This window comes from Macrobrachium rosenbergii, chromosome 42 (assembly GCF_040412425.1).
Source record: "Macrobrachium rosenbergii isolate ZJJX-2024 chromosome 42, ASM4041242v1, whole genome shotgun sequence".
NCBI lineage: Eukaryota > Metazoa > Arthropoda > Malacostraca > Decapoda > Palaemonidae > Macrobrachium > Macrobrachium rosenbergii.
This window is the reverse complement of record NC_089782.1, coordinates 465,967-491,337: the sequence shown is the minus strand read 5'-3', so window position 1 is coordinate 491,337 and position 25,371 is coordinate 465,967. Positions and strand designations below refer to the sequence as shown.

Below are 25,371 nucleotides of genomic sequence, written 5' to 3'. Positions count from 1 at the left end.
TTATAACGGTACACAAGAGAATATTTTATCACTTGATGTTTCATCGCTAATCACCGTAAAAATATTTAAAATCCTTATTTCATACGTAGGCAACATTTTACTCTCCTCCCTAGCTATAGTTTAACCGCACCTGTCAAGTCTCGTCCCCAGCTAGTTACTGTGCTTAGACTTCAATGTATAAACACCTCAGTTCTCTCTCTCTCTCAGTACTGTATACATATCATTTAATGAAATAACAGCAAGATATCAATAAAACTTTATTTCACTTAAAAATCCATTATACTGCGCTTAGACTTCGATGTAAACACTACAGTTCTCTCTCTCTCTCAGTAAATATATCCTTTAATGAAAAAATACAGTAATTAGTGAATACAGTGTTGCTCTACGGAAAAAGGCGAATCAGTGATAATTTTAGAGTTATGGTCCACAGAAAAATTCGCAAATAGAAGAAAGTTCCTGCGTACAATTGATATGTTCCACAAAAATTCGTGATAAAGTGAAGCGTGAAAAGGTGAAGCATGGAAAAGTGAAGTGCGAAAAAGTGGGGGTCCACTACTGGTAAAGGTAACTCGGGGCTTCCAAGAAACCCGAGTACCTGTGGTGATGCGGGTTCCATAAGAGACCTTCGCATCTGGAGCTACTGAGTAACGAGTGTATCGATAATCAGTTGCTTTCTTTACTTGAGTGTCTGGGGAAACTTGAGCAGAGATACGCTTATACCAATTCGTGGAGATAACTCCACGATAATGGTAGAGATAACTCGGGGGTTTCAATGAAACCTGAGTACCCGGAGTGATAAGGTTCTTCTTGGAAGTCCGTGTACTCGGAGCTTCTAAGTCACGTACAGGATGATCTTCGGTTGCACCTGGTGCTCCCGTGTTGCAGGGTCTTGGCAAGACCCATGGCACGGACCCTGAGTCTGAAGACGGGCGAGCACCAAGAAAAGACAGCACACAACTAAGATGATGGTGAAGACAACAATGATAAATCGGTCTCTTCTTTGACTTCTACCTTAATTGTAACGCCGTCCCAGAACCCTTGCACCATTCCCATGCAGGAATGGGAAGCTGGGAATGAGTGCACACACTCTGGGAAGCAGAGGTGAGAAACCAGTTCAAGCTCGTTGCCTTGGCAACGTAAAAACCAGTTTGACCACTATCAAGGTTAATAGTGTTGTAGGGTTGTGTTATGTCAGAATGAACAGTTATATCAGATTACTGAATACGCAACACACAAGGGTAAAATAAGGGGGTTGGATTTGCATTATTCACATAAAGTACTCTCCAGATATAATCAAATACAGTAAAACACTAATATGTATCATTCACAGAGATGGGGGGGGTGGCAAGTCTCTCTCTCTCCACAGCCAAAAGCAAAGTGAATGCATACCAACTGGGTGGGTGGGACTCCCACCCATAGTCGGTAGTTAAATACATGCTTAACCACCTTGTTTAAAGTTAAATGGCCAGTCTCCAATTGTGCTGAAGTACATTCCTATGCAAAGACCGATGGTCTGTATATTGTGTATGAACAAAGATAATTTTCTGAAATTGTTTTAACCCTTTAACGCCAAAGCCCTATTTACAAAAACGTCTCCCGTATGCCGGCGTTCGTAAGTTAGCGCGCCGAATCGAAAAAAGTTTTTTCAAAAAATCACAGCACGCTTAGTTTTTAAGATTAAGAGTTCATTTTTGGCTCATTTTTTCTGTCATTGCCTGAAGTTTAGTATGCAACCATCAGAAATGAAAAAAATATCATTATCATATATAAATATTGGAATATATGACAGCGAAAAAAAAAAACTCGTATATAATTGTATACAAATCGCTGTAAGCAAAACGGTTAAAGCTAATGACTTAATTTTTATTAGTTGTATTGTACACTAAATTGCGATGATTTTGGTATATAACAAATTTTAAAACGATCAAAGCAACACAGAGAAAATATTATCACAAAATGATGCATGAATTCATAACATGGACGTAAAAACATTTTTTTTCAAAATTCACCATAAATCGAAATATTGTGCTAGAGACTTCCCGTTTGTTGAAAAATGAAGCTAATTGATTGAATATTACTAGACTGTAAGTGTTTTAGCTTACAATTGCAGTTTTCGACCATTTCGGTCGAGTTAAAGTTGACCGAAAGTCGAATTTTTTCTATTTATCGTGTTTTATATGAAAATATTTCAAAAATGATAAAAGCTACAACCATGAGTTATTTTTTGTTGTATTGTAAATAAAATTGCGCACATTTTCATATATAAAACTTTATGTATCGACTAATATAAAATGGTGCAAATATTACGACAACGAGACAAAAGAATTTCTGAGATGTTCGGCCGAGTTACCGCACAAACGTAAGGAAAATGTTTTTTTTTAAAAATTCACCATAAATCAAAATATTGTGCTAGAGACTTCCAATTTATTGCAAAATGAAGGTAAACGATTGAATATTACTAGAATGTAAGAGTTTTAGCTTACAATTGCGTTTTTTCACCATTTCGGTCGAGTTAAAGTTGACTGAAGGTTGAAATTTTGGCAGTTATCGTGATTTATGTGAAAATATTTCAAAACTGATAAAAGCTACAACCATGAGCTAATTTCTGTTGCATTCTACATGAAATTGCACACATTTTCATATATAAAAGTTTATGTAACGACTAATGTAAAACGATGCAAACATTACGACAACATGACGAAAGAATTTCTGAGATGTTCGGCCGAGTTACAGCGCGCGCAGGCGTAAGGAAAAAATTATTTTTCAGAAATTCACCATAAATCGAAACATTGTGCTAGAGACTTCCAGTTTGTTGCAAAATGAAGGTACATGATTGAATATTACTAGAATGTAAGAGTTTTAGCTTACAATTGCGTTTTTTTACCATTTCGGTCGAGTTAAAGTTGACCGAAGCTTGAAATTTTGGCAGTTATCGTGATTTATATGAAAATATTTCAAAACTGATAAAAGCTACAACCATGAGTTATTTTCTGTTGTATTCTACATGAAATTGCGCACATTTCCATATATAAAACTTTATGTAACGACTAATATAAAACAGTGCAAACATTACGACAACGTGTGAAAGAATTTCTGGCGCGGACGTAAGGAAAAAGTTTTTTCAAAAATTCACCATAAATCGAAATATTGTGCTAGAGAATTCCAATTGGTTGCAAAATGAAGGTAAATGATTGAATATTACTAGAATGTAAGAGTTTTAGCTTAAAATTGCATTTTTTTACCATTTCGGTCGAGGCAAAGTTGACCGAAGGTTGAAATTTTGGCACTTATCGTGATTTATATGAAAATATTTCAAAACTGATAAAAGCTACAACCATGAGTTATTTTCTGTTGTATTGTACGTGAAATTGCACACATTTTCATATATAAAACTTTATGTAACGGCTAATATAGAACAGTGCAAAAATTACGACAAAATGACGAAAGAATTTCTGAAATTTTCGGCTGAGTTACAGCGCGGGCGTAAGAAAAATTTTTTTTTCAAAAATTCACCATAAATCGAAATATTGTGCTAGAGACTTCCAATTTGTTGCAAAATGAAGGTACATGATTGAATATTACTAGAATGTAAGAGTTTTAGCTTACAATTGCGTTTTTCGACCATTTCAGTCGAGTCAAAGTTGACCGAAGGTTGAAATTTTTTGTAGTCGACGTTTGCTACGTCCACTCGGCACCCAACAGACAATTTTAGTCGACGTTTGCTACGTCCAACAGGCGTTTAAGGGTTAAGGTAAAATAAGTTAAAGAAAATGGTGGGATTTCAGTAGGGGGTGGAGCAGCTAAGGGAGTCCTGAAGGAAGACAGAAGTAGAAAATGAGCAGTTACGGAAGGAGAATGAGACGAAGAGGATGATGAAGCAAATAAATGAATCAGTTATGGGACAGGTGAAGGCTTCAGAAAGGAAGATGGAAGAGAGGTTAGAGTGAGGATTTACAAAGGGCAGCAGGCACACGGACAGATACAATCAATCCCCAACCAGGAGGAGGATGAAGATAGGAAGTAGGTTGTTAGAAAGGATAAGGGTGAAAAAGATAGGAAAAGTGTAAAGCAAAGTAAGGCCAAGAAAAGGACTGAGATAGCATACAAGTTTAATAGACTTTTATCAAATAATCATGTGTACAAAGACAGAGATATGAAGCTGTGAAAGAGAGAATGACTGATCAGGTGAGAAGACTGAAAGAGGGAATAAGGTATAAACAGAAGAATGAGTCTCAGGATGTAAAGATGGGAAAAAAAGTGTGTCAATGTATACACATTGACTTGAAACTTTAGTCAGAAAAGAGTATGGGGATGAACATTTAAATGACAATAAGCTGTTGATGAAGAAGTTTCTGGATACCATTCCCTATTGTGAGGCAGAATTTATAAGTGCATAGTGGAAGGAAAAGATGAGATGGAAGAATGAACAGTTCATGTTCAGGTAATACCTTAAGGCTCTAACGGGGCAAAGAACCCTTTCTTTTTCTTCTTCCGAGCCTAGGATTTCCATTAAACTCTTAATGGTGAAAGAATGGGGCCAGGGGTTGGATGGTACCTCATTCTTGGCTAGAAAAACCAAGAATAAATGAGCAGACTGCATCTCCTTGAGAGAATCCAACCCTCTTTTCGATGGCCTGAAGCTCACTGAAAGGCTTGGCAGAAGCCAAAGCAACAAGGAAGAGTCTTTTGAATGAGATCCCTTGAGATGTGGATCCGACGGGTTCAAAAGAAGGGCCAGTTAGCAGTACCACGTCAAGATTCCAAGAGACTGAGTTGACCTTCTTCTGCTTGGTAGTGTCGAAAGACTCCATGAGGTCTTAAGATCCTGGTTAGAGGAGAGATCCAGACCTTTGTTTAAAAACAGAACCCAGCATGGCTCTATACCCTCTAATGGTGGAGAACGACAGACACCTAGAGGACCTCAGATGAAGAAAATTTGCGATCTGGGTCAAAGATGTCTCAGAAGACGAGACATTACGTCTGTTATACCATCTGCAGAAGACTACCCACTTGGCTTGGTAGATGTTGCAAGAAGACCACGTCTACATCTTGCAAAAGCCTCGGTAGCTGGTCTTGAAAACCCCTTTGCTCTGACGAGTTTCCTGACAGTTTGAAGCCTGTCAGGGTAAGAGCGGACAATCTTCGGTGGAACCTCTTGAAGTGGGGGCTGTCTGAGAAGAGACTGTTTTTGTGGGAGGAGCCTTGGAAAGTCCACCAACAACCATAGAAGGTCCGGGAACCACTCTCAGGGTTATGAGGGTCACTGAAACATTGTGATGAGTCTGGAAATTTGTTCAGAACTTCCCTGACCAAGTCGAAGGGTGGGAAGGCATAGAGAAATAGGTTGGACCAATTCAGAAGCATGCATCTGTCACCCATGCCAAAGGGTCCAGAGCTGGGGAACATAAGAGAGGAAGGCGATGATTTCTTGAAGTAGCAAACAGGTCCACAGTTGGTCTGCCCCATTCCAGAGGTCTATGCAGACCAGGGATCCAAAGTCCACTCTGTGGGAAGGACCTGCTTGTGACGGCTCAATTCGTCGGCCAACACATTCAATTTCTCCTTGAATGAATCGAGTGACAAGCATTACTCGATTCTGATCCACCCATAAGAGGAGGTCCTTTGCCGTCTCACAGAGGGAGGAGTGAGTGCCGCCTTGCTTCAAATGTAAGACAGAGCTGTGGTGTTGTCCGCATGGACTAACTCTGTTTTGCTGAAGGTCATGGCTGAGAAGGACTGAAGGCCTAAGTGGATTGACTTCAACTCCTTGACACTGATGTGAAGGTTCTTCTGTTCTGGGGACCACGTCCAGGAAACTTCTAGGTTCCCCAGAAGGGTTCCCAACCTAGACCCAAGGCGTCTGAGTAAAAATCTAGGTCAGGGCTCAAAGGAAGCAGAGACTTTCCTCCGGAAAGTCTTCCTTTGGACAGCCACCATTGCAGGTCCGATTTGATTTCCGGCGTGATAGGAAAAACAAAGGTGTCTGGTTGTGTTTTCCTGTCCCAGCTGCCTTTGAGGAAGAATTGCAGGACTCTCATATGGAGCCTGCCCAACTTGACGAACTGCTCAATGGAAGCAAGAGTCCCCAAAAGGCACATCCATTGATTGGCCGAGCAAGACAGGAGGGAGAGAAAATTGCGGACCGTCTGAAGGCAGGCGTCAAGTCTCCTAGGGGATGGAAAAGCCTGAAAACTCGGAGAGTTGAGAATCATCCCCAAATAGAGCGTCTCCTGAGTCGGTGTCAGCTGAGACTTCTGTAGATTGATGAGTATGCCCAGTTCTTGAGCGAGAAGTCTTCTGTAAGACCTATGTGCACTTCCCCTTCAATGGGTATCAGAGAAGCCAATTGTCCAGGTAAAGTCAGATGTTTATGCAGAGAAGATGAAACCTTTCTCGAGAGGGGGCAAGAACTTGAGTGAAAACCTGATGAGCTGTAGAGAGGCCGAAGCGCAGAGCTCAAAACTGAAAAACTCTGCCCTAGAAGACAAACCTGAGAAACTTCCTGGAGGAGTCCAGATGGATTAGGACATGGAAGTATGCATCCTGCATGTCGAAGGTAATCATCCAATCGCCCTGGTGAATGAATGACAGGAATGAATGGTTCGTCTCCAGCTTGAACTTCGTCTTCTGGACGAAGAGATTCAGGGCGCTGACATTGAGGACAGGTCTCCAACCCCCACAATGACTTGGGGACTACAAACAGAAGGTTGTAAAAACCTGTGCTGAAATCCTCGACTTCCTCTACAGTTCTCTTAAGAAGGAGAGAAGATATCTCCTCCGAAAGGGCTGAATACTTCTCTGAGCCTCCCGAGTGTGCCGTCAATACAATGGGCAAATTGATTAAAGAGGGTTTCTCCCTGACCGAGATGGAGTAGCCCTCCTTCAGGACCTTGACAATCCACTGTTCTGCCCCTCTGATAATCCACTACTCCCAAAAATGGAGAAATCTAGCTCCAACTGGCACATGAAGGACTGTTTCTTCACTTCTTGGAAGGAGGCCTGACAGAGGTCCTCTTACTCAGTCTGGCAGAGAAACTTACGTTGGAGTGGGACCTGGGCTGGGACTTCTGCTTGCTCCCACGAAAGGGCTGTTGTTGGAGTGGAGAGATTGTCTTAGAGGCAAACAAGGACAACTCTTTAGGTCGTTTGGAGGACTGTGCAAGAAGGTCCTGTGTAGACTTTTTCTGGAGATCCGGAGTGATCTCCTTTACAGTGGCTTATGGGAAGAGGTGATGATGATCCAGAGAAGAAAAAAGGAGGGCTGACTTCTGAGTTAGAGTCACTCCTCTGGCAGTGAAAGAACACCACAACTCTCTTTCTTAGGAGCCATCTCTGATGGCTTTGTCTGCACAGGACAGGACTCCAAGCCAGTCTGAAGCAAAGTCTTCTGCCAAGGCCAAACAGTCCTCAATCTTTTTGGCAAGGGCTCCAACAGCGCAATCTAGAAAACTGAACACTTCAAACACCTTGAAGATCTTGATGAGGTGATCAAATTCCACCGACGAAAACATTATTTTCGCCGACGAGAAGGCTGAACGACATGAAGAATCGATGAGTCCAGAGAAGTCAACTTGGGAGGAGGCAGCTCTCAAAGGAGCTTTCCCAGTGGTGCAGGACAGGTATCTCCTACAGATTAACTAAGAGGGCAGAAAGGCGAAGGTGGCCTTGCCTTGCTCTCTCTTCCTAGAGAGCCAATCTCCAACCTCTTTGAGAGCTTTCCTCAAAAAGGAGGAAAGAACCATCTTGGGGAACCAGGTGCTGTCATCTGGTTGGCTCCTCATCAGGAAGGTCAAGGTAGGCAAGACTAGGGCAGCAGGAGCAAAAAAGGATGGAAAGCTCACCAGGAAATACCAGAGAAGAGCTGCATACGCTGGAGGAGGAGCAGGCTCATGTCCAAAATCCTTTTTGTCAGAAGATACTGGAGACAAGGACAAATCCTTAACCGCCTTGGAAGCAGAAGGCGTTTTCTTCAGAAAACCCATAATCTCAGCTAACTGTTGATGGGCTCAAAGGTTAGATACCCTTGCACCAAAGAAGCTGGAGACTGTAGCAGAAGAGTTGGCGTCGGGCACTCGGGAGCTGGCACCGAGTGCTTGGAAGTTGGCGCCAGGCGCTAGGAAGCTGGCGCCGGGCGCTCAGGAGCTGGTGCCGGGTGCTCGGGAGCTGGCGCCAGGCACTCAGGAGCTGGCGCCAGGCACTCGGGAACTGGCGCTGGGTACTGATTGATTGATTATGAAATTTAGGCCTTGAAGACCAAGTGCCGGAACCCGTCAAGATTATTCAGCACCATAATTAAGGTGAAATATATAACTCAGGAGGTGCTTAGACGAGAACAACAGGTACCTAAGAGGGTCCTTTGTGTGCTTAGGGGCCAAATAAGGGCGATCAACAGATGAACGATGAGGAGAAAAGGACTCCAGACTATCCCATGTGTAAGGCAAAGGTTGGGCTGAGGCAGAGGGAGGTTCAGCGACACTGCAGGAGGGTTGAGGAATACAACTTGATTCCTTATACCTCTTGATCAGAAGTGGAAAAAAGCCGTCAATGTTGTCTGTATGCCTCTTCAACGGAAGAGACAAATCTTGGAAGCGCCATCAGGGCTTCTTGTCAGGGAAGGAGTCTGAATCAGATGACAACTGGTTAACACTCACACAGATGCCTTCCAGCGGCTGTCTGTCGAAGCCTGGGTGCATGCAACAGGCTTAACCGAGAGGGCGGCTATCTGTGGGGAAAACCCCACCGACCTCCCTTGCACTTCTGGTATGTCTTCTCCCAGGTTCAGGGGAGCAGGACAGGGACCTTCGTCTAGGAGCATCGGCAGGACGAGTAGCCACCTCCTCCACTTGCACAACACTGTCACTATGGACTTTGTCTTGATACGCTTTGTCCATAAGAAACGGCCCTAATTCCACCACTGTGTAAACTTCCAGGTTAACTTTCAACTCGAACCTGGACTTGAGACTGGCAATGGGATCGGGGTCGGAAGCATAGGAGTTGGTGGGACAATAGGAGGGCGGCTGGTGGAAGGAGAAAAAGCGGGAACAGGGGGTGAAGAAATAGAAAGACCATCTACAGTCCTATGTTTAGGAGTAGATTCAAGACTAAGTAAAGCCCTACTTTTAGCTCTAGGGGCTGCTTTCTCTTTCTATCCCTTTCAAGTTTATCAAGGTGAGATTTTAAAACCTTCCACCTCTTTTCATCCCAGTCCTTGCACTCATCACAAACTTTCTCCTTGCACTCTTCGGCCCCTACATTTAGAACAAATAGTACGCAAACCATATGATGATTTCGTAAGCCTAGTCTTACACCCTTCGCTACAGTAGGGAATACTGGAAAAGAGCTAGAGTCTGACATATCCAAGCAAAAAAGCTAGAAAAAACCTGAACTAAAAGCTAACAAGCTTGAAGGCTACGCAAAAGTGATAATACTTCACCGAATTCCTGGAAAGAATCAACCAAAAATTGATGAAAAGGCTGCTGCATACAACCGATGTTTAGTCGGTCGCCAGCACAAACGAATTGAGCTCTTATGCTTTGTTGTCCCTATTGTTCCCCCATATAAGGGGCTGAAGGGATGCAGCAAAGAACCCAAGTAATGCTTACAATGCACCCTGTGAGGTGCACTGATGGTACTACCCCTCCTACGGGGGATGAAGAGAAGTGCAGTAAAACAAATGTAACCTGGGGAGCTCCCTGTCGTTGTACTATGAAGTGGTAATTTGAGTGGTTGGACAGTAGTCAGAAGAAAATTGTTAAAATGACAAATTTTTAAAGTAGTTTATTTTTCCTCACAAACAAACCTGAGGTCTTTACATATGGGTACCCCCACCCTCTTGGGGTGGGGACATTCCCCCCTGCCCCGTGAGGGAAGTCAATATCATCTTGTTCTATTTCAGGATCATAGGCTCAGAAGTTGGCTGGCATCTGAGCTTCTCTAGGCCTTCCAGGAGAACCAATCTTCGGTGGCCTATTATTCCACTTCCTGTCCTCTCACTTTACCATATCCTCCACCTCAACAGCTGCCAACCCTATTGCTCTCATTAGCTGTACTGTACTAGTGTTGCCACTTCAGTTTTTGGTGTACCCCAATGTTTTGAGTCGGAAGCTGCAACGTTCTCCTCTTTGTAGTTCTACAGTTCCAGATCTGTATGCAGCGTATCTCTCTCACAGCTTTGGAGCCCCTTCGGTGGTCTTGCTTCTAACCCTGATCCGTCGGAATTGTATCTCTCTCAGAGCTTTGGAATCCTTTTCTTGGTGGTGGCTTTTCCTCCCTCTTTGTTGGCAGTTTGTCCATCACAGAGCTTGGAGCTCCTTCCACAATGGTGTCTTCTTCTGGCACTCTGTTTTCTGATGCCCTTATGAAAGAGATTTTCACCCGTGTTGTGAAGAAGAAGTGTTGCAGGTCTCCATCTTCTCAGTTCAAGTATTACCAAAACTAAGAAAAAGGAGGGACTCTTGGAGTCGAACAGACAGGAGTGGGGGGGACCTTGTATTCCTGACCACCTTCATTCAAAAGCCCTAACACCTATCACCCACTTTCAACAATTGTTTTGAAGCAAGACAATTTCAACAAGGTGGAGATTCACTGAGTGTGTGTAGATCAGATAACGCATGGGAGATGCAACAGCTTTAGCACACCGTCTGTACAACTACTGGGAGCACTGTACGAAATAGTGTCTGTTGGGCTCCTGTGAGCACAATAAGGGAGGAAAGTACAGACCTACTTGCACGGTAACTATGAAAAGGGAGGCTGGAAATATGAGTAATTTTTGGAAAATAAAGCGCAGGAAAAACATGAATGGCAGAATTTTATAGAGGCCCTTTTGTGTGTCACCAAGCACTGGAGATGATAATGACGAATGAAGTATACAAATATAACTTAGTAATATTAGTCTATTTGATGACCAACCTTTGTTAAGTATACCTATGGTATGATTTGGCTTCTACCTTTCATCAAAATTGTTTTTCTTGAAACCTATTATTTCTACTGATATAGGGATAATGAATAAAATAGTAGCATATTTCTTTATAAGTATCCTTAACAACAATTCTACAGCTTTATTAGAAACATCTATTTAAATGTTATATCTTAATACAAAAGAAACAGTGACAAAAAGGGTTCTATTAAAAACACAGATTCACTCAAAAAATCTTCATAAAATACTAAAAACCAAAGATACTTACGTGTAAAACTCCTTAGCAAAATGTTTGACAAGGAGTTCTGTGAGTGTGTCTCCAGCAACTGTCGACGACGAAATGGATTCTCTAAGAGTCAACATTCCACCAGCTACTTCTACTAAGGACCCAACAACTGTGGTACCTCCTCCATGAAGAACAACAACTTGCCTATAAAACAGTAAAAATTACCGAGTTATAAAAGGTCATAATTCTCTTGTTTCACAGACATGAACCCCCATTTTACTAGTGCATTAACACTCATCTGGGGCTGACAAATCAAGGACTAAATACTAAAAATTCATGACACAGAAGTCTGATATTAAGTGTTAATTCCCTCTCAGGTAAGGAACTCCATGCCTCATTTGCTAAAAGTTCACACCAATCGACTTCATCTACAGGACAAAGATCTATACTAGTTGTATGGGGGGAGGAAAGCATGCATAGAAATAAGGGGTGGGGTTACTTTAATGAGCCTAAATCATTTTAAATTTTGAATGTTTCACATAAATATACTAATGATTTAGACTGAATCCTCAACTCTTCATCTTCAATAACATCCAACAGTAGACCAATAACCAAATGATATTAGATTAGGTGATAGTGGTATGGTGCAAACTTGTGGGGTCTACCTTAAATAATCTTTTGTATAATCATCATATTTAAATGAAGTTATTGTACTTACTTATCATTGTACCTATGACAAGCATCATCAGTATTCATGAAAACTGTTAAAAAACCTGCCTAATCACCATGAATGCTTAATACTGAGCTCGGATGGGTTAACGTACATCTGCTAAATGTTAAGACCACATGAAGACATGATGATGAAGGTAGACAACTGATCAACTGCCCACCTATGACCGATGTTCCTTAAACAAAATAAGACCAGCATTGGCTTACATCCCCAGCTCAGAATTTACAATCTGAGCAACATAAAGAATACAATTAAAAGTAAAGAGAAAGATAAAGCTCCACACTCAAGGGGTGTGATATACGTGACATGGCTGACTCATACGCAATGATCACTTCCATAATTCAAAATAAGAAAAGAACTTGAAATAGCTAGGTCTTAGAAATCTTGTTCTCTTGAGACATACTTGCAGTTTCCTAATGAAAACAAGTAAAAAATGTGCCCAAGTTTTTTCCGTGCAATCAAGTTTTCTGTACAGCATATAATGCTATATGAAACTCTCAGCCACAGCCCATCAAACTCTCAGCCGCAGCCCATCAAACTTTCAGCCACGGCCAGGTGGTGGCAAGTGTTGTTGGCACCTATGGTGGTGCCAGACACACAATCATGGCTGACTTTAACCTTAAATAAAATCAAAACTACTGAGGCTAGAGGTCTGCAACTCGATGTTTGATAATTGGAGGGTGGATGATCAACATACTAATTTGCAGCCCTCTATCCTGAGTAGTTTTTAAGATCTGAGGGCTGACATAAAAAGTGTGGATGGACAGACAAACAGCCATCGCAACAGTTTTCTTTAACAGAAAATTAAAACTGAGCAGGGTTTTACCATACAAGTCCCAAACAGAGGACAACACCACAAATATTCCTCTATTACACATTACTTCAGTTTACAGCCACTGAGACTCACTCAAGCATTCTAATCTTATGAATTCCAACAGGAATATTATTTTACTTGTAAGGTACTTGAAATGCTTGGCTTAGGAATTCTAGGATTTCCTGATAAGAATTTGAGAAGAAAAGAAATACATAAAAACTACTTTCAATACTCAAGCACTATTTAACTTTGTGCAATGCTCTCTTTTTAAGTCACAAATTTTATCATATATTCCAGGTTGAGTTCAAATCCACATTTTCTAAGCATTCCAAAGACAGGCTAGGCTTAAGTTAAAACTCAGAAAATTACACTACAACATACAGTATCACATTTCAAAATTTGTTTATATAGTAATCCCTTGATCATCTGCACTAACACATCCAGGGGGGTGGAAACATGTCAAAAAGGCACACATAATAGTGACCAAGCTAGGCTATTTCTACTGTAGGTTAACCATAAAATATAATGTAACCCTGGCTAGCTTATGAAAATACACTGAAAACACACACTATTTTAAAAACTTGTACAGAATCAAAGGAAAATGTGTCACTCCAGAACTCCACCACAGTAGCCAAAACATTACATTATATGTATGTAATGTCTCTGTATAAGTATGATGAATGATGTACATGTACTAGAGTATCAAGAAAATGAAAATTCAATAGCCACATTACCAGTAATGTTGAGCAGAAGTGCAAATATAAGTGTAATATCACATTTCATGTTTGCTAAACTCCCCTGCTGTTTATATTCTATAAGGGTACCATTTTTTATGTACAGTATAGCCCATAAGATACTTATACAGGTTGACCATCACTAATCCGGCAATCAGTAGTCCGGAACAATCAGTAATCCGGCACAAATTTCGGCTACAGTAATTTCTGTTTCCGCACTAATTTTCAAATTTCCCGGTCGCTCGCTAACTCGCTCGCCGGCCGCCGATTTGGTGGCGCAGTGTGCTGCCTCAACAAACTGGAGGTGTTTGTAAACACAGGCATGCTTTTGCTGTTGCATTTTTACATTTATTATTGTCTTTTGGCCTACGCTATGGTATCTCATTATAGGCTACATATACGGTGGCCTAGCCTACATTATACTAAACTCTATTCACATATTAACAGTATTATACAAACATCAACATAACGAATGTGCATCTTTTTCATGGATCTTTTAAAAGTTATGCTTTACTACATTGTATCCAATTGCGTATATTCTCATATTGCTTTTTTATTATAAATTGCGATCAATGTTTTGTTTTTGGAATCGATAACCCGGTGTTTATTTCGCCACATTTAACTCAGTTCAGAGAGCTTTTCTTGCTTCTAGTAAGCGTAAATGAATAGATACTTTTTAATTTGGGACAAAGGTATTTTTCGTTATACGAAATGTTTTTAAATCGAAATATAACTTAAAATACATTTCGTTGTGAAATTAATTTAGCTGTTTTTTTTTTTTTCGTTAATATGTGACGTTCGCGGGAATCGCGGCTGGCCGTTGTGGGGGCATGTTTGTTTTGTGTAAGAAAAAATCAAGATTCCGTTTGCTATTTTCTCTTGATTTCATCATAATACGAGCTTTACGTATTTATCTTTTATTGGCGTGAAAACAGCAGTAATTTGTATTCTTTCATGCCCAGTAGTTTTGATTAAAATACATTCTCTCCAATTTTATTTACGGTCAAGTTTCATCCATGTTGCCGATGCACGATAATCTATAGTCATTAGCAGCTTGAACATTACTTCCTCAGCTTCAGCTACAAATTGCAGCATAAAGTTACTGCAGCAGTATATTTCCTTACAGCAGTATATTTCCTTGCCGATCTTTTCTCCAAAGCGAATGAGGGTATAGTGTAAAAAATATATCAGTCCTATTGTCCTGTACTTAACGTCATTTGTAACATAACTACAGTAATTGTTTAACCGTACGATGGTTGAAATACAAGCATAACAGTTGTCATCCGGGACGATTATTAGCAAAACAACAGTTTCCCGTTCGGATGTTTATGGTTGTACGCATTTACGCAAGAGTATAACGTTACTAACAATACTTTTATCATTCTCTTTTACCTTTTTAACTAGCAGATGGAATAAAGAGATGGAGGAAAAGAAGTTGGTCTCTCTCGCTGCCTGCACCTGTGCGAAATCTAAAAATATTTCCTAAATATTTTCGTATCGGTATTAATTGCTAACCCCATCGTAAACTTGAAATATCGTAAGTCGAATTATCGTAACTCGAGTACTACCTGTATTTGATAATTGTCTTTTCTTTATTAACCAACTTGTACTGATTTATGGGATATTTTAATTCTAGGATGAGGTGCTTAGCTACTGTGTTTCGTGTATTCTAGCCTAATAAATGGTTAATCCGGCAAAATGGCTAATCTGGCACCCTCTAGGTACCAATGATGGCGGATTAGTGGTGGCCAACCTGTATCATTAACCAAATCTACATACTGACTGTACATGATAGTACAATTCACCCCAGAGTATCAATTGGAAAGCAATAATGCAATATGACTATATACAGCAAAACTTAAATGCTTGTATGATACAATGCACGTATCTATCTCATGCAGAACTAGTAACACTGTAGACCACAGGGCAGTAGCCACGGCTGAGGGAGCAAGCCACAAGACTGTGGCCAATTCAGTATGTTAATTTATCATCACCATCACCCAATGGGGTATGTGTGCTGCAAAAGCCTTGTGGATGTATAATGTAAGTGCCCATGTGAGTATAGGAATGTCCCCAACTGCGTATGTTATGAATTTCAAAAGATTCATTAAGACTTTTATGCAGTTAACTGAGAGTGACAGAGATGTTTGGAAAAGAGCGCATGAGCGGTTTGTAAGTTATGAGGTTGGGGAAAAAGTGTTGTAAGAGGTTGTACAGGGGGGAAGATTGAATGTAGGTAAGCTTTGGGAGAAATAGGAGTGGGTTGAGTTATATGTTGAAATCTGTGCATAAAGACGGACATTTATGTGAGACTGGGCATATCACAGTCAGTTGCATAATGGCATGAACCTCTGGAAAATTTCAACAGTCATCTGGTGAATGAATGTCTACGAATGAGTGTAGATGATGTTAGACAGCAAGAGGAAAGTTTGCTAAAAGAAAAACAATTAGTTTTAATAGAGACAGTTTAGACTAGGAAGAAGGATAAAGGTAGGATAAGGAAAGATGCTGGAAGTGCAGGAGACCAGGTTGAACAATTAGCTGAAATGAATAATGAACTATATTACACATTTAGTATTTATTTGTTTCCCCTTTAAGGAAGATGACGACTCTGACATAGTAGGCAATAATGATTTGGATAGGGTGAATACCATGCAGGAAGCATTGGATAATGCTGATGAGGTGTTATATGAATTAAGTACGGAGATTCAAGAATCCCACAGATTTAGAGAAAGTAGCTTGATAGTTAGTAGGGGAATTTCACAACAGTTAGCTAGATATCAGGCTGGTTTGGACAGTAGTAATAAGACAGATTTAAGTAGTTGTGCAGTAGAAAGCAAGTAAGTATGATAGTTTGGCCAGCAGTAAGGACAGAGATGACTATGATTAATTAACATTTATGTTTACTAATTTATGAACTGTTTCAATACTTTACTGAATAAAATTTGATGAAAATGTTAGGGGGAAAAAAATAACATTGGGTTAGCTTGAATTGTGAAGCGAGAACAAGGACTGACAGCAGGGAGGACTGTGGTGGCCTTATATTGGTCAGTTTGAATACATTAATTAAATCATTAAATTAAAAATTTTTTTTTGTCAAATTAACTACAGCAATGTTTTAAAACTTCATCACATTTTTTTAATTTTTGATATCCTTGTTCTCTCCCATTAATACAAATGGTAACTCCATCTCATTGCAACTGTGCTGTGGTGGGAGGTAGTAGTACTACTTTGAAGTGGTATTTGGATGTAGTGCAGCAGGACTGAAATAAGAAGACAATAGAAAGTAAATAGGTGTTGTGAGTACTCAATACGAGATTAGCAGAGGGGTTGATAAACATATGCAGTCTGGGCCTGCAGTATTTTCTGGAGAGCGTGCACTGACATGTAACTAGAGGCTTGCATGTAACTGAAAATGTTATTTTCATGATAAAATTAAGTTCCGTATATACTCACCACGTAATTACATAGCTATAGTTTCAACTCATGTGGCAGCTTAAATTTAAAAAATCACAGTAGTGCTTCTTTTGTTTTCGTGCAGGTGACTAGCCCCGCCCACTACCGGGGAACGAGAGGAACAACACAGCTGAAGAGATCAATTTGTTTGTGCCCTTATGTCCATGAGAGAGGAGGAGGGAGGACTCAGATTCTGTAAATACTTGGTAAGTATATATGAAACTTAATTTTATCATGATCATGAAAATAACATTTTCATATGAGCAACTTACCAACTAATTACATAGCTGAATCCCACACTGACATATTCTACTGCAAAACATTCAGTAATGGTAATGAATTTGAAATAGAAAAGTTGCTAGCATTGATACAATGCTTGTTGTTTCTTTACCTGGTAAGAGAGCTACTGCAGGTAGATACTGCCTCTGGCTAGTGTTCATCTTAACCTGTAGTGGCACAGCGGTATAGCCATGGAGCACCTCTACTTTAGGTGGAGGCTTTGGAACGGGGGACATGTCCAATGGCTCGCAAAGCATCAATAAGTGCCCTTGCCCTGGGCACAGTACCACAATGAAAACAACCAGACAAAGCTGTCACCTACACTGAAATAAAAAGCCACTACCCATCCACTAAAAACTGGTGCGCACTCCAGATACATGGTACCCCCAGGCTCCCCCAAGACTCGACACCCTATATCAAGGCAAAGAGATAGAGGATAGAAGAAATGCTTCCCATGCTTCATCCCCCAAAACCATGCCACCCACTGGCAACTGACCCAAGGTACTGCAGTTCTCAAACATTGTTTCCACTTCATGTAAATAATGTGTTGTGAAAACTGATTTACACCTCTGATCTCATGAGCTTTAACCTTACCTGACAGCAAGAAGTCCTCTCCAATTTGCGAGTGAGCCTCGGTAATATAGTCCCATAGAAAGAATGACAATGCGTTCTTAGAAAGGGGTCAGGAAGGATTCTTCACACACCACCAATGGTTGCTAGAAGGTCCTCTAATTTTCTTGGTTCTGTCTAATCAATATCTTAAGGCTCTCACAGGGCACAGAGCTCTTTCCTCCTCTTCTGGGCCAAGGGTCTCCATTAAATTCTTAATGGTAAAAGAATGGATCAGGACTTGGACAGAGCCTCATTCTTGGCCAGAAAACCGAGTCTCCTTATGATAATCCAACCCTTTTATCAGTAGCCTGCAGTTCACTGACCTGCTTGGCAGTTGCTAAAGCAACAAGGAAGAGGGTCTTTCTAGTTAGCTCCCTTAACGATATATAACGAAGGGACTCGAAATGGGAACCAGATAGCCACTTTAGGACTACATTAATACCTCGAACTTGCACGATTCGAGTTGCACGAATTCACCGACACAAATTTTTCATTGGAACCTAACTAATGGTCATACACAAGTTTTTCACAGACACGCAAACATTTGCGAACACTGAGAAACCCAGCAAAAGTGTTTGTTTAATTTTTTATGTAATTTATAAGTTTTCAAGCTTTTATGTGTAAATTGAATAACATTAAATATTATTAAAAGTAATAATTTTTTTTTCTCTCTCTCTCTCCCTTTTAGTGAGGAATTTTTATGGTACATGTATACAGGTATGTTTATTTGTATGATAAACTTTTTACCTAATAAAAAGTACTAATTTTCAAATAATAATATTAATAATAATAATAATAAAACGGTAATTACAAAATTCATATTACAGAAGAACCCCGGTCCTCGACTGTACTAGAACTCGACATAATCGGATTTCAACACGAAATGTTGAGTAAATTTTGCGTCGGAGCTCATACAACAAACCGGAATCCGACCGGACGAATCATATGATGTTTGTAGAAAAAAAGAGTTTCGGGCAGCTGCCGCTAGTTGGTGTTGTTGGTGGCGTTCTCTCCATGCTTATTTAAAAGCATTTAAAGCCCACACATGCTGCTGCTGCTGTTGAAAAAACAAGCCAGATTATCACATTAAATTAATAATACAGTATTTATAAGCCGAATTACTGTATGTCTGTTATCATAAAATCAAGAAAAATTTCATAAATTACATCGGAACTCGGCAGCTAGTGGCAGATGTAAACAAACCACAGCGCCACCCTGGTGGTGTATCACGGTACTAACTACATAAACATTCAATATTTATGGTAAATTTCATACAAAGTCTACTGGAATAGTGTACAAAATCACTGTAAAACATCTTACAGTAAATATTTACTGAAAGATGTTTTACAGCAATTTTGTACACTATTCCAGTAGACTATGTATGAAATTTACCATAAATATTGAATGTTTATGTAATTAGTACTGCGATACACCACCAGGGTGGCGCTGTGGTTTGTTTACATCTGCTGCAAGCTGCCGAGTTCCGACGTAATTTACGAAATTTTTCTTAATTTTATGATAACAGACATACAGTAATTCGGCTTATAAATACTGTATTATTAATTTAATAATGTGGTAATCTGGCTTGTTTTTCACTGTTATCATTATTAACAACAGTTTTCATGTGTACCCGTTGCAGTACATTCTGGTAGCGCCTATAGGCTACCTAGCCTAGCCTATGGCGCTCGGTCTATCATCGGTAATACGGCCGCATTGGTCATAGGCCAATTTTTTTGATACAGTATGCATTTAAAAATGTAAAAAGTGCTTCTGATACAGTAAGTTATTCAACTCTGAACTTATTTAATTGTAATTTGTGTAAAGTTTTGTATAAAAAGGCAAGGTTGGGGTAATGACTGGTGGTCAGGAATGGATTAATCCATTTTCAGTTATTTCTTATGGGAGATATTAACTCAGAATTCAACAAAATCGAATCTCAACACCTCTGGAACAAATTAGCGTCGAGGACCGAGGTTCTACTGTATTTTGAACACACAAATTCTTCCCTCATCTTTTGTAAGAAGGAGGTGAAGGCAAAAGCTGTCAGACATGTCATTTAACTTGACAAGGAGGAGAGTGTTGCTAATCAGTGGTCAAATTTTTCTTGTAATTCTCTCTCTCTCTATCGTTCGAAGTTAGCCAACCTACATATTACAGCACTTTAACTGTACAGTAGATAATTTTGAACTGATCTAATTTTACCTGTACCGTTTACAAACTGTAAATGCGCCTTTCTAAAACATAGAGACATAGAGCATTTCAGAACAAAGAGAAAGTGACAGAATATAAAATTTTTTACAAACGAGGTTGAGAAGGCTTCTAAAAATAGATCGGTAGAATGGAGGAGAGAGTATCACCATTTATTTCTTTAAGGGTAATGTATTAAGCTAACTTAAATGAAAATACGGTAACTTTAATTTTATTTAATAGTTAGTTTAATACTGAATTTCCACCTTTTGATATCTAACGTAAGAATAACTTTCTCTCTCTCCCCGTAATAATTCATAAATAATATAACTTGATATTTCAAGTAATGACAATATCTCTCTCTGTTATAATTCATAAATAATATAACTTGATATTTCAAGTAAGGACAATATCTCTCTCTCTCTCTCTAGTGTGTTATTCTCTCAGTATCCGTAATAATTGATAAATAATTTCTCTCTCTCTCATAGTTAGCGCTCACACATTTTTACAACTTATTAATTCTCTGTACATCTTTACCTGTATAGTAGATACTGTAGTTTAAATTGATCTAATTTGACCTGTATCGTCTACGAAGCGTAAATGCAGTAGTGTTGCAAATACGTTCTAAAACATAGAGACATAATAACTAAGAGTGGTATTAGTGAAAATGTAAAACATTGTTTGTTCATGAAAAAAGCATTTCAGAACAAAGAGAAAGAGACGCATAATAAAGAAGTTGTTAAAAAGAGGTTGAGAGATTCTAACAATAGATCGGTTGGGAGGGGAGGGAGAGAGAGAGAGAGAGAGAAATTCTCTTCCAAATCTCAGTTTTTATGTCAACCATTTATTTCTCTTTTTTAAAGGTAATGTATTAAGCTAACTTTTAAATGAAATTACAGTAACTTTAATTTCATTTAAAAGTTAACTTAATAATTTGGGAGCAGGATTAGGGTTATATTTAGTCTTTAAACTTTAGAAATAAGCATTTATTAGCCATTTTAGAGACCATGCCAAACTTACGCAAAAATTCACCCTGCGCGAGGGGTTCTGGAACCTATGACTGTACATCGAGATTCCAGGCAACTGAATCCATCTTCCTCTGCTTGGATATGTTGAAGGATTTGATAAGGTCACTTAGATCCAGGTTTGATGACAGATCCAAACCTGTGTGTGCAAAAACAGAACCTAGCATGGCCCTGCAACCTCTAATGGTAGAGGAGGACAGACAGACCTCTAGAGGATCTCAAGTAGAGCAGAAAATCCACAATTTGTGTCACAGAGGTCTGAGAAGACAAGATGTTGTCTTTACACCAGCTGCAGAAGACTGTCCACTTGGCTTGGTAGACCTTGCAAGAAGACTGACATCTACATCTTGCAATAGCCTCCACAGCTGGTCTTGAAAAACCTTGCACTCTGATGAGTTTCCTGACAGTCTGAAGCCTGTCAAGGGCAGAAGCGGATAGTCTTTGACGAAATCTTCTGAAATGAGTCTGTCTAAGAAGACTTGGTCTTTGTGGAAGAAGCCTCGGGAAGTCCACCAGCAGCTTGAGAAGGTCAAGGAACCACTCCTTCAGAGGCCAGAACGGAGATACCAAAGTCACTGACAGGTCATGATGGGTTAGAAATTTGTTTAAAACTTTCCTGACCATGTTGAATAGAGGGAATGCGTATACTGTAGGTCCAAGTTTGACTAATTCTGGAGCATGGTGTCCATTGCCCATGCCAGAGGGTCCAGGGCTGGAGAACAGAACAGAGGAAGGCGATGATTCCTTGTTGCGAAAAGGTCTAGGGTCGGTTTTCCCCACAGTTTCCACAGGTTGGTGTACACCTGTGGCTCTAGAGTCCGTTCTGTGGGAAGGACCTGTTTGCAGCGGCTCAGTTCGTCCGCCAGCATGTTCAACTTGCCTTGTATGAATTGAGTGATGATCTTGGTCTGATTCTGCTCTGCCCACAGGAGGTCTCTTGTAGCCTCACAGAGGGAGAAGAAGCGAGTCACGCCTTGCTTTGTGACGGAAGACAGATTGGTGGTGTTGCCCAAGTGGACCACCACTGTCTTGTTGAAAATCACGGTCGAGAAGGATTGAAGGCCTAAATGATTCGCCTTCAATCTCTCATGTTGATATGAAGCTTTCTCTGTTCCAGGAACCATGTCCCAAAAACTTCCATGTTCCCCAGAAGGGCTTCCCAACCTAGATCCGATGCGTCTGAGTAAAAGTCTAGGTCGGGACTCATAGGAAGGAGAGACTTTCCTTCTGAAAGTCTTCTTTCAGTCAGCCACCATCGCAGGTCCATCTTGATCTCTGGAGTTATATACGTAAAAAACAAAAGAATCCGGATGAGTTCTCCTGTCCAAGCTGGCTTTTAGGAAGAACTGTAGCACTCTCATATGGAGTTTTCCTAGCCTAATGAACTGCTCGAAGGAGGCTAGACTTCCTAACAGGCTCATCTACTGGTTGGCCGAACAAGACGTGAGAGAGAGGAAACTGCGTACCTTCTGAAGGCAGGATTCGACTCTCTTGGGGGACAGAAAAACCCGAAAACACTAAGAGTTGATCGTCATCCCCAAATAAAGAATTTCCTGTATCGGAGTCAGCTGGGACTTCTGAAGGCTGACGATTACACCTAGACCTGAGCAAGGGGAAGGGTCTTCTGTAGGTCCTCCACGCAACTCTCCTCTGAGGGTGATCAAAGAAGCCAATCGTCCAGATACAGGGAGATGTTTATTCCCATAAGGTGAAGCCACTTCACAAGAGGGGCAAGAACTCTAGTAAACACTTGAGGAACTGTAGAGAGGCTGAAGCACAGAGCTCGAAGCTGAAGCACTCTGTCCTGGAAGACGAACCTGAGGTACTTCCTGGAGTCCGGATGGATGGGGGCATGGAAGTATGCATCCTGCATGCTGATGGTAATCATCCAATCGCCTGGTAAATGGATGACAGGACTGTCTGGTTCGTTTTCATCCTGAATTTCATCTTCTGGATGAAGAAATTTAAAGCGCTGACATTGAGGACAAGTCTCCAACCCTCTGATGACTTCGGGACTACAAACAGACGGTTGTAAAAACCCTCCAATTGGCATCTTCAACCACCTCTACAGCTCTCTTCCTGATGAAGGAAGTAACCTCTTCTGAAAGGGTCGAATACTTCTCTGAGCCTACTGAGTAGGCAGTCAATACGATGGACGTATTGACTAAAGGAGGTTCCTCTTTGAACGGGATGAAGTAGCCCTCTTTCAGAACCTTTACTACCCTTGTTCTGCTCCTGTAGCTCCCCATTTCTGCCAAAAATGGAGAAGTCTGGCTCCTATCGGTGCATGGAAGACTGCGTCTTCACTTCCGAGAGGAAGGCTTGGTGGAGGTCTTCTTGATTGCCCTGGCCAAGAAATGCATGTCTGATCGAGGTCTAGGCTGAAATTTCGGTCTGCTCCCACGAAAGGGCTGTTGTTGGACAGGAGAGACTGACTTGGTGCCAAACGAGGCTGACTCCTTAGGCCATTTGGCTGACTGCGCCAAGAGATCCTATGTGGATTTTTTTCTGGAGGTCTGAGTTATCGCCTTCACAGTGGCCTGGGGAAAGAGATGTTGATGGTCTAAGGGAGAGAAAAGGAGGGCTGACTTCTGGGTAGAAGTAACTCCCTTAGTAGTGGAAGAACACCAAAGCTCTTGCTTCTTAAGGACCCCCAGAGAGAAGCGAGCAGTGAGCTCCATGGAACCATTCCTTATGGCTTTGTCCGCATGAGAGGAGCCCAAGCCCGTCCGAAGCACAGTCTCCTGCCAAGACACCATAGTCCTCTATCTTCTTGGCGAGAGCTCCTATAGTCCAATCTAAAAAGCTGAACACTTTGAAAACTTTAAAGATATTTTGGGCAGATGATCAAGCTCTGTTGATAAGAACATAATCTTCACCGACAAGAAGGCTGATCTGTGAGACGAATCAATGAGACCAGAGAAGTCCTCCCTGGGAGGAGGCAGCGACTACCAAAGGAGGAGCTTCTCCGGTGGCATATGACACGTACCTCCTACGGGACAGCCTAGAGGGAGGAACACAGAAAATGGCCTTACCTTGCTCTCTCTTCTCTGAGAGCCAAACTTCGATGTCATTTAAGGCCTTTCTTGAAGAAGAGGAAAGAACCATCTTAGGGAGCCAGGAACTATCGTCAGGCTGGTTCCTCATCGTAAAGGGCGAGGCAGGGGAGGATGGGGCAGCTGGAGAAAAGAAGGCAGGAAAACTTAGCAAAAAGTACTTCAGAAGCGTATCATACGCTGAAGTAGCAGGATCCTGGTCTAAGCCTTCATTGTCCGATGAGAGTGGGGACAGAGATAACTCCGAAGGAGCCTTAGCTGCAGTAGGCGCTTTCTGCAGTAAGCCCAAAATGTCACTAAGTTGGAGCTGAATGGGCGCCAGAAGCAGATCAAGCACCATGGGTGCGGGTGGACCCAAAGCAGGCAGCTGACAAGGTGGCGATGGGAGCCCAGAAGCTGATGCCAGGAGCTTGGAAACTAGCACTGAATGCTTGGGAGTTGGCACTGGGTGCTCGGGAGCTGGCGCCGGGTGCTCGGGAGCTGGCGCCGGGTGCTCGGGAGCTTGGGAGAACAGGTGGGGGCTTGCGAGCCTACAGGCTCTTAGAAGAGGATGATAGGCACTTGCAAATAATGGTACTCAACAACAGAGCGCTCTGGTGAAAAACTCTCTGGACTGTCCCAAGCACTGCAGGAAGGTTGTGAGCTGCGAAAAGACTCTTTGAACCACTTACAGGGCAGCAAAGAAGAGAGATCAGCATTGGCTGCATGTCTCTTCAAAGGCTGAGACTTGTCCGGAAAGCGCCATTGGCGCCTCTTGTCAGGACTGGAGCCTTCCAAACCAGAGGACTATTGATGCACTTCCACAATGAAGCTTTTCCAACGGCTGTCAGTCGTCGCCTGGGAACGATCAACAGGCTCAACTGAGGGGGCGACTACCCGTCGGCAAACCCCGACCGACCTCTCTTGGACCTCCAGTATGACTTCTCCCAGGTTTAGGAGAGTATGACAGGGACTTTCATCTAGGAGAATCGGCAGGACGAGTAGCCACCTCCTCCACCAACACTGCCCTGCACTGTCACTAGACACTTTGTCTACACACTTTGTCCATCAGGACTTTAAGGATGCCCCTAATTCAGCCACAGTATTCTCTACCAGACTGATTTGCTGGTCAAATATGGATTCGAGACTGGCAATGGCATCGGGGTCGGAAGCAAGGGAGCCAGGCAAAGGATTAGGTGGTACAGAAGGAGGACTGGTTATGGCAGAAAAGATGGGCACAGGAGAAGAGATAAAAGGTACATTATCAACCATAATAGACTGAGGCATTTATCTAAATCTAAATCTAAACCTAAATCTGATTTTAAAACCTTCCATTTTCTCTCATCCCAGTCCCTGCA

The 25,371-nt window shown here is 41.3% G+C and overlaps 1 protein-coding gene across 4 annotated transcripts in view; it reads right to left on the bottom strand.

Annotated features, from left to right (window-relative positions):
* Positions 1-25,371, bottom strand: part of LOC136827873 (heat shock 70 kDa protein 14-like) — a 609,863-nt gene that overhangs the window by 294,245 nt on the left and 290,247 nt on the right. For all 4 annotated transcript variants that reach the window (XM_067085330.1, XM_067085332.1, XM_067085329.1 and 1 more), the window contains exon 5: positions 11,184-11,345. In XM_067085330.1, the coding sequence (XP_066941431.1) occupies positions 11,184-11,345 (162 nt within the window). The remainder of the gene's footprint in view (positions 1-11,183; positions 11,346-25,371) is intronic.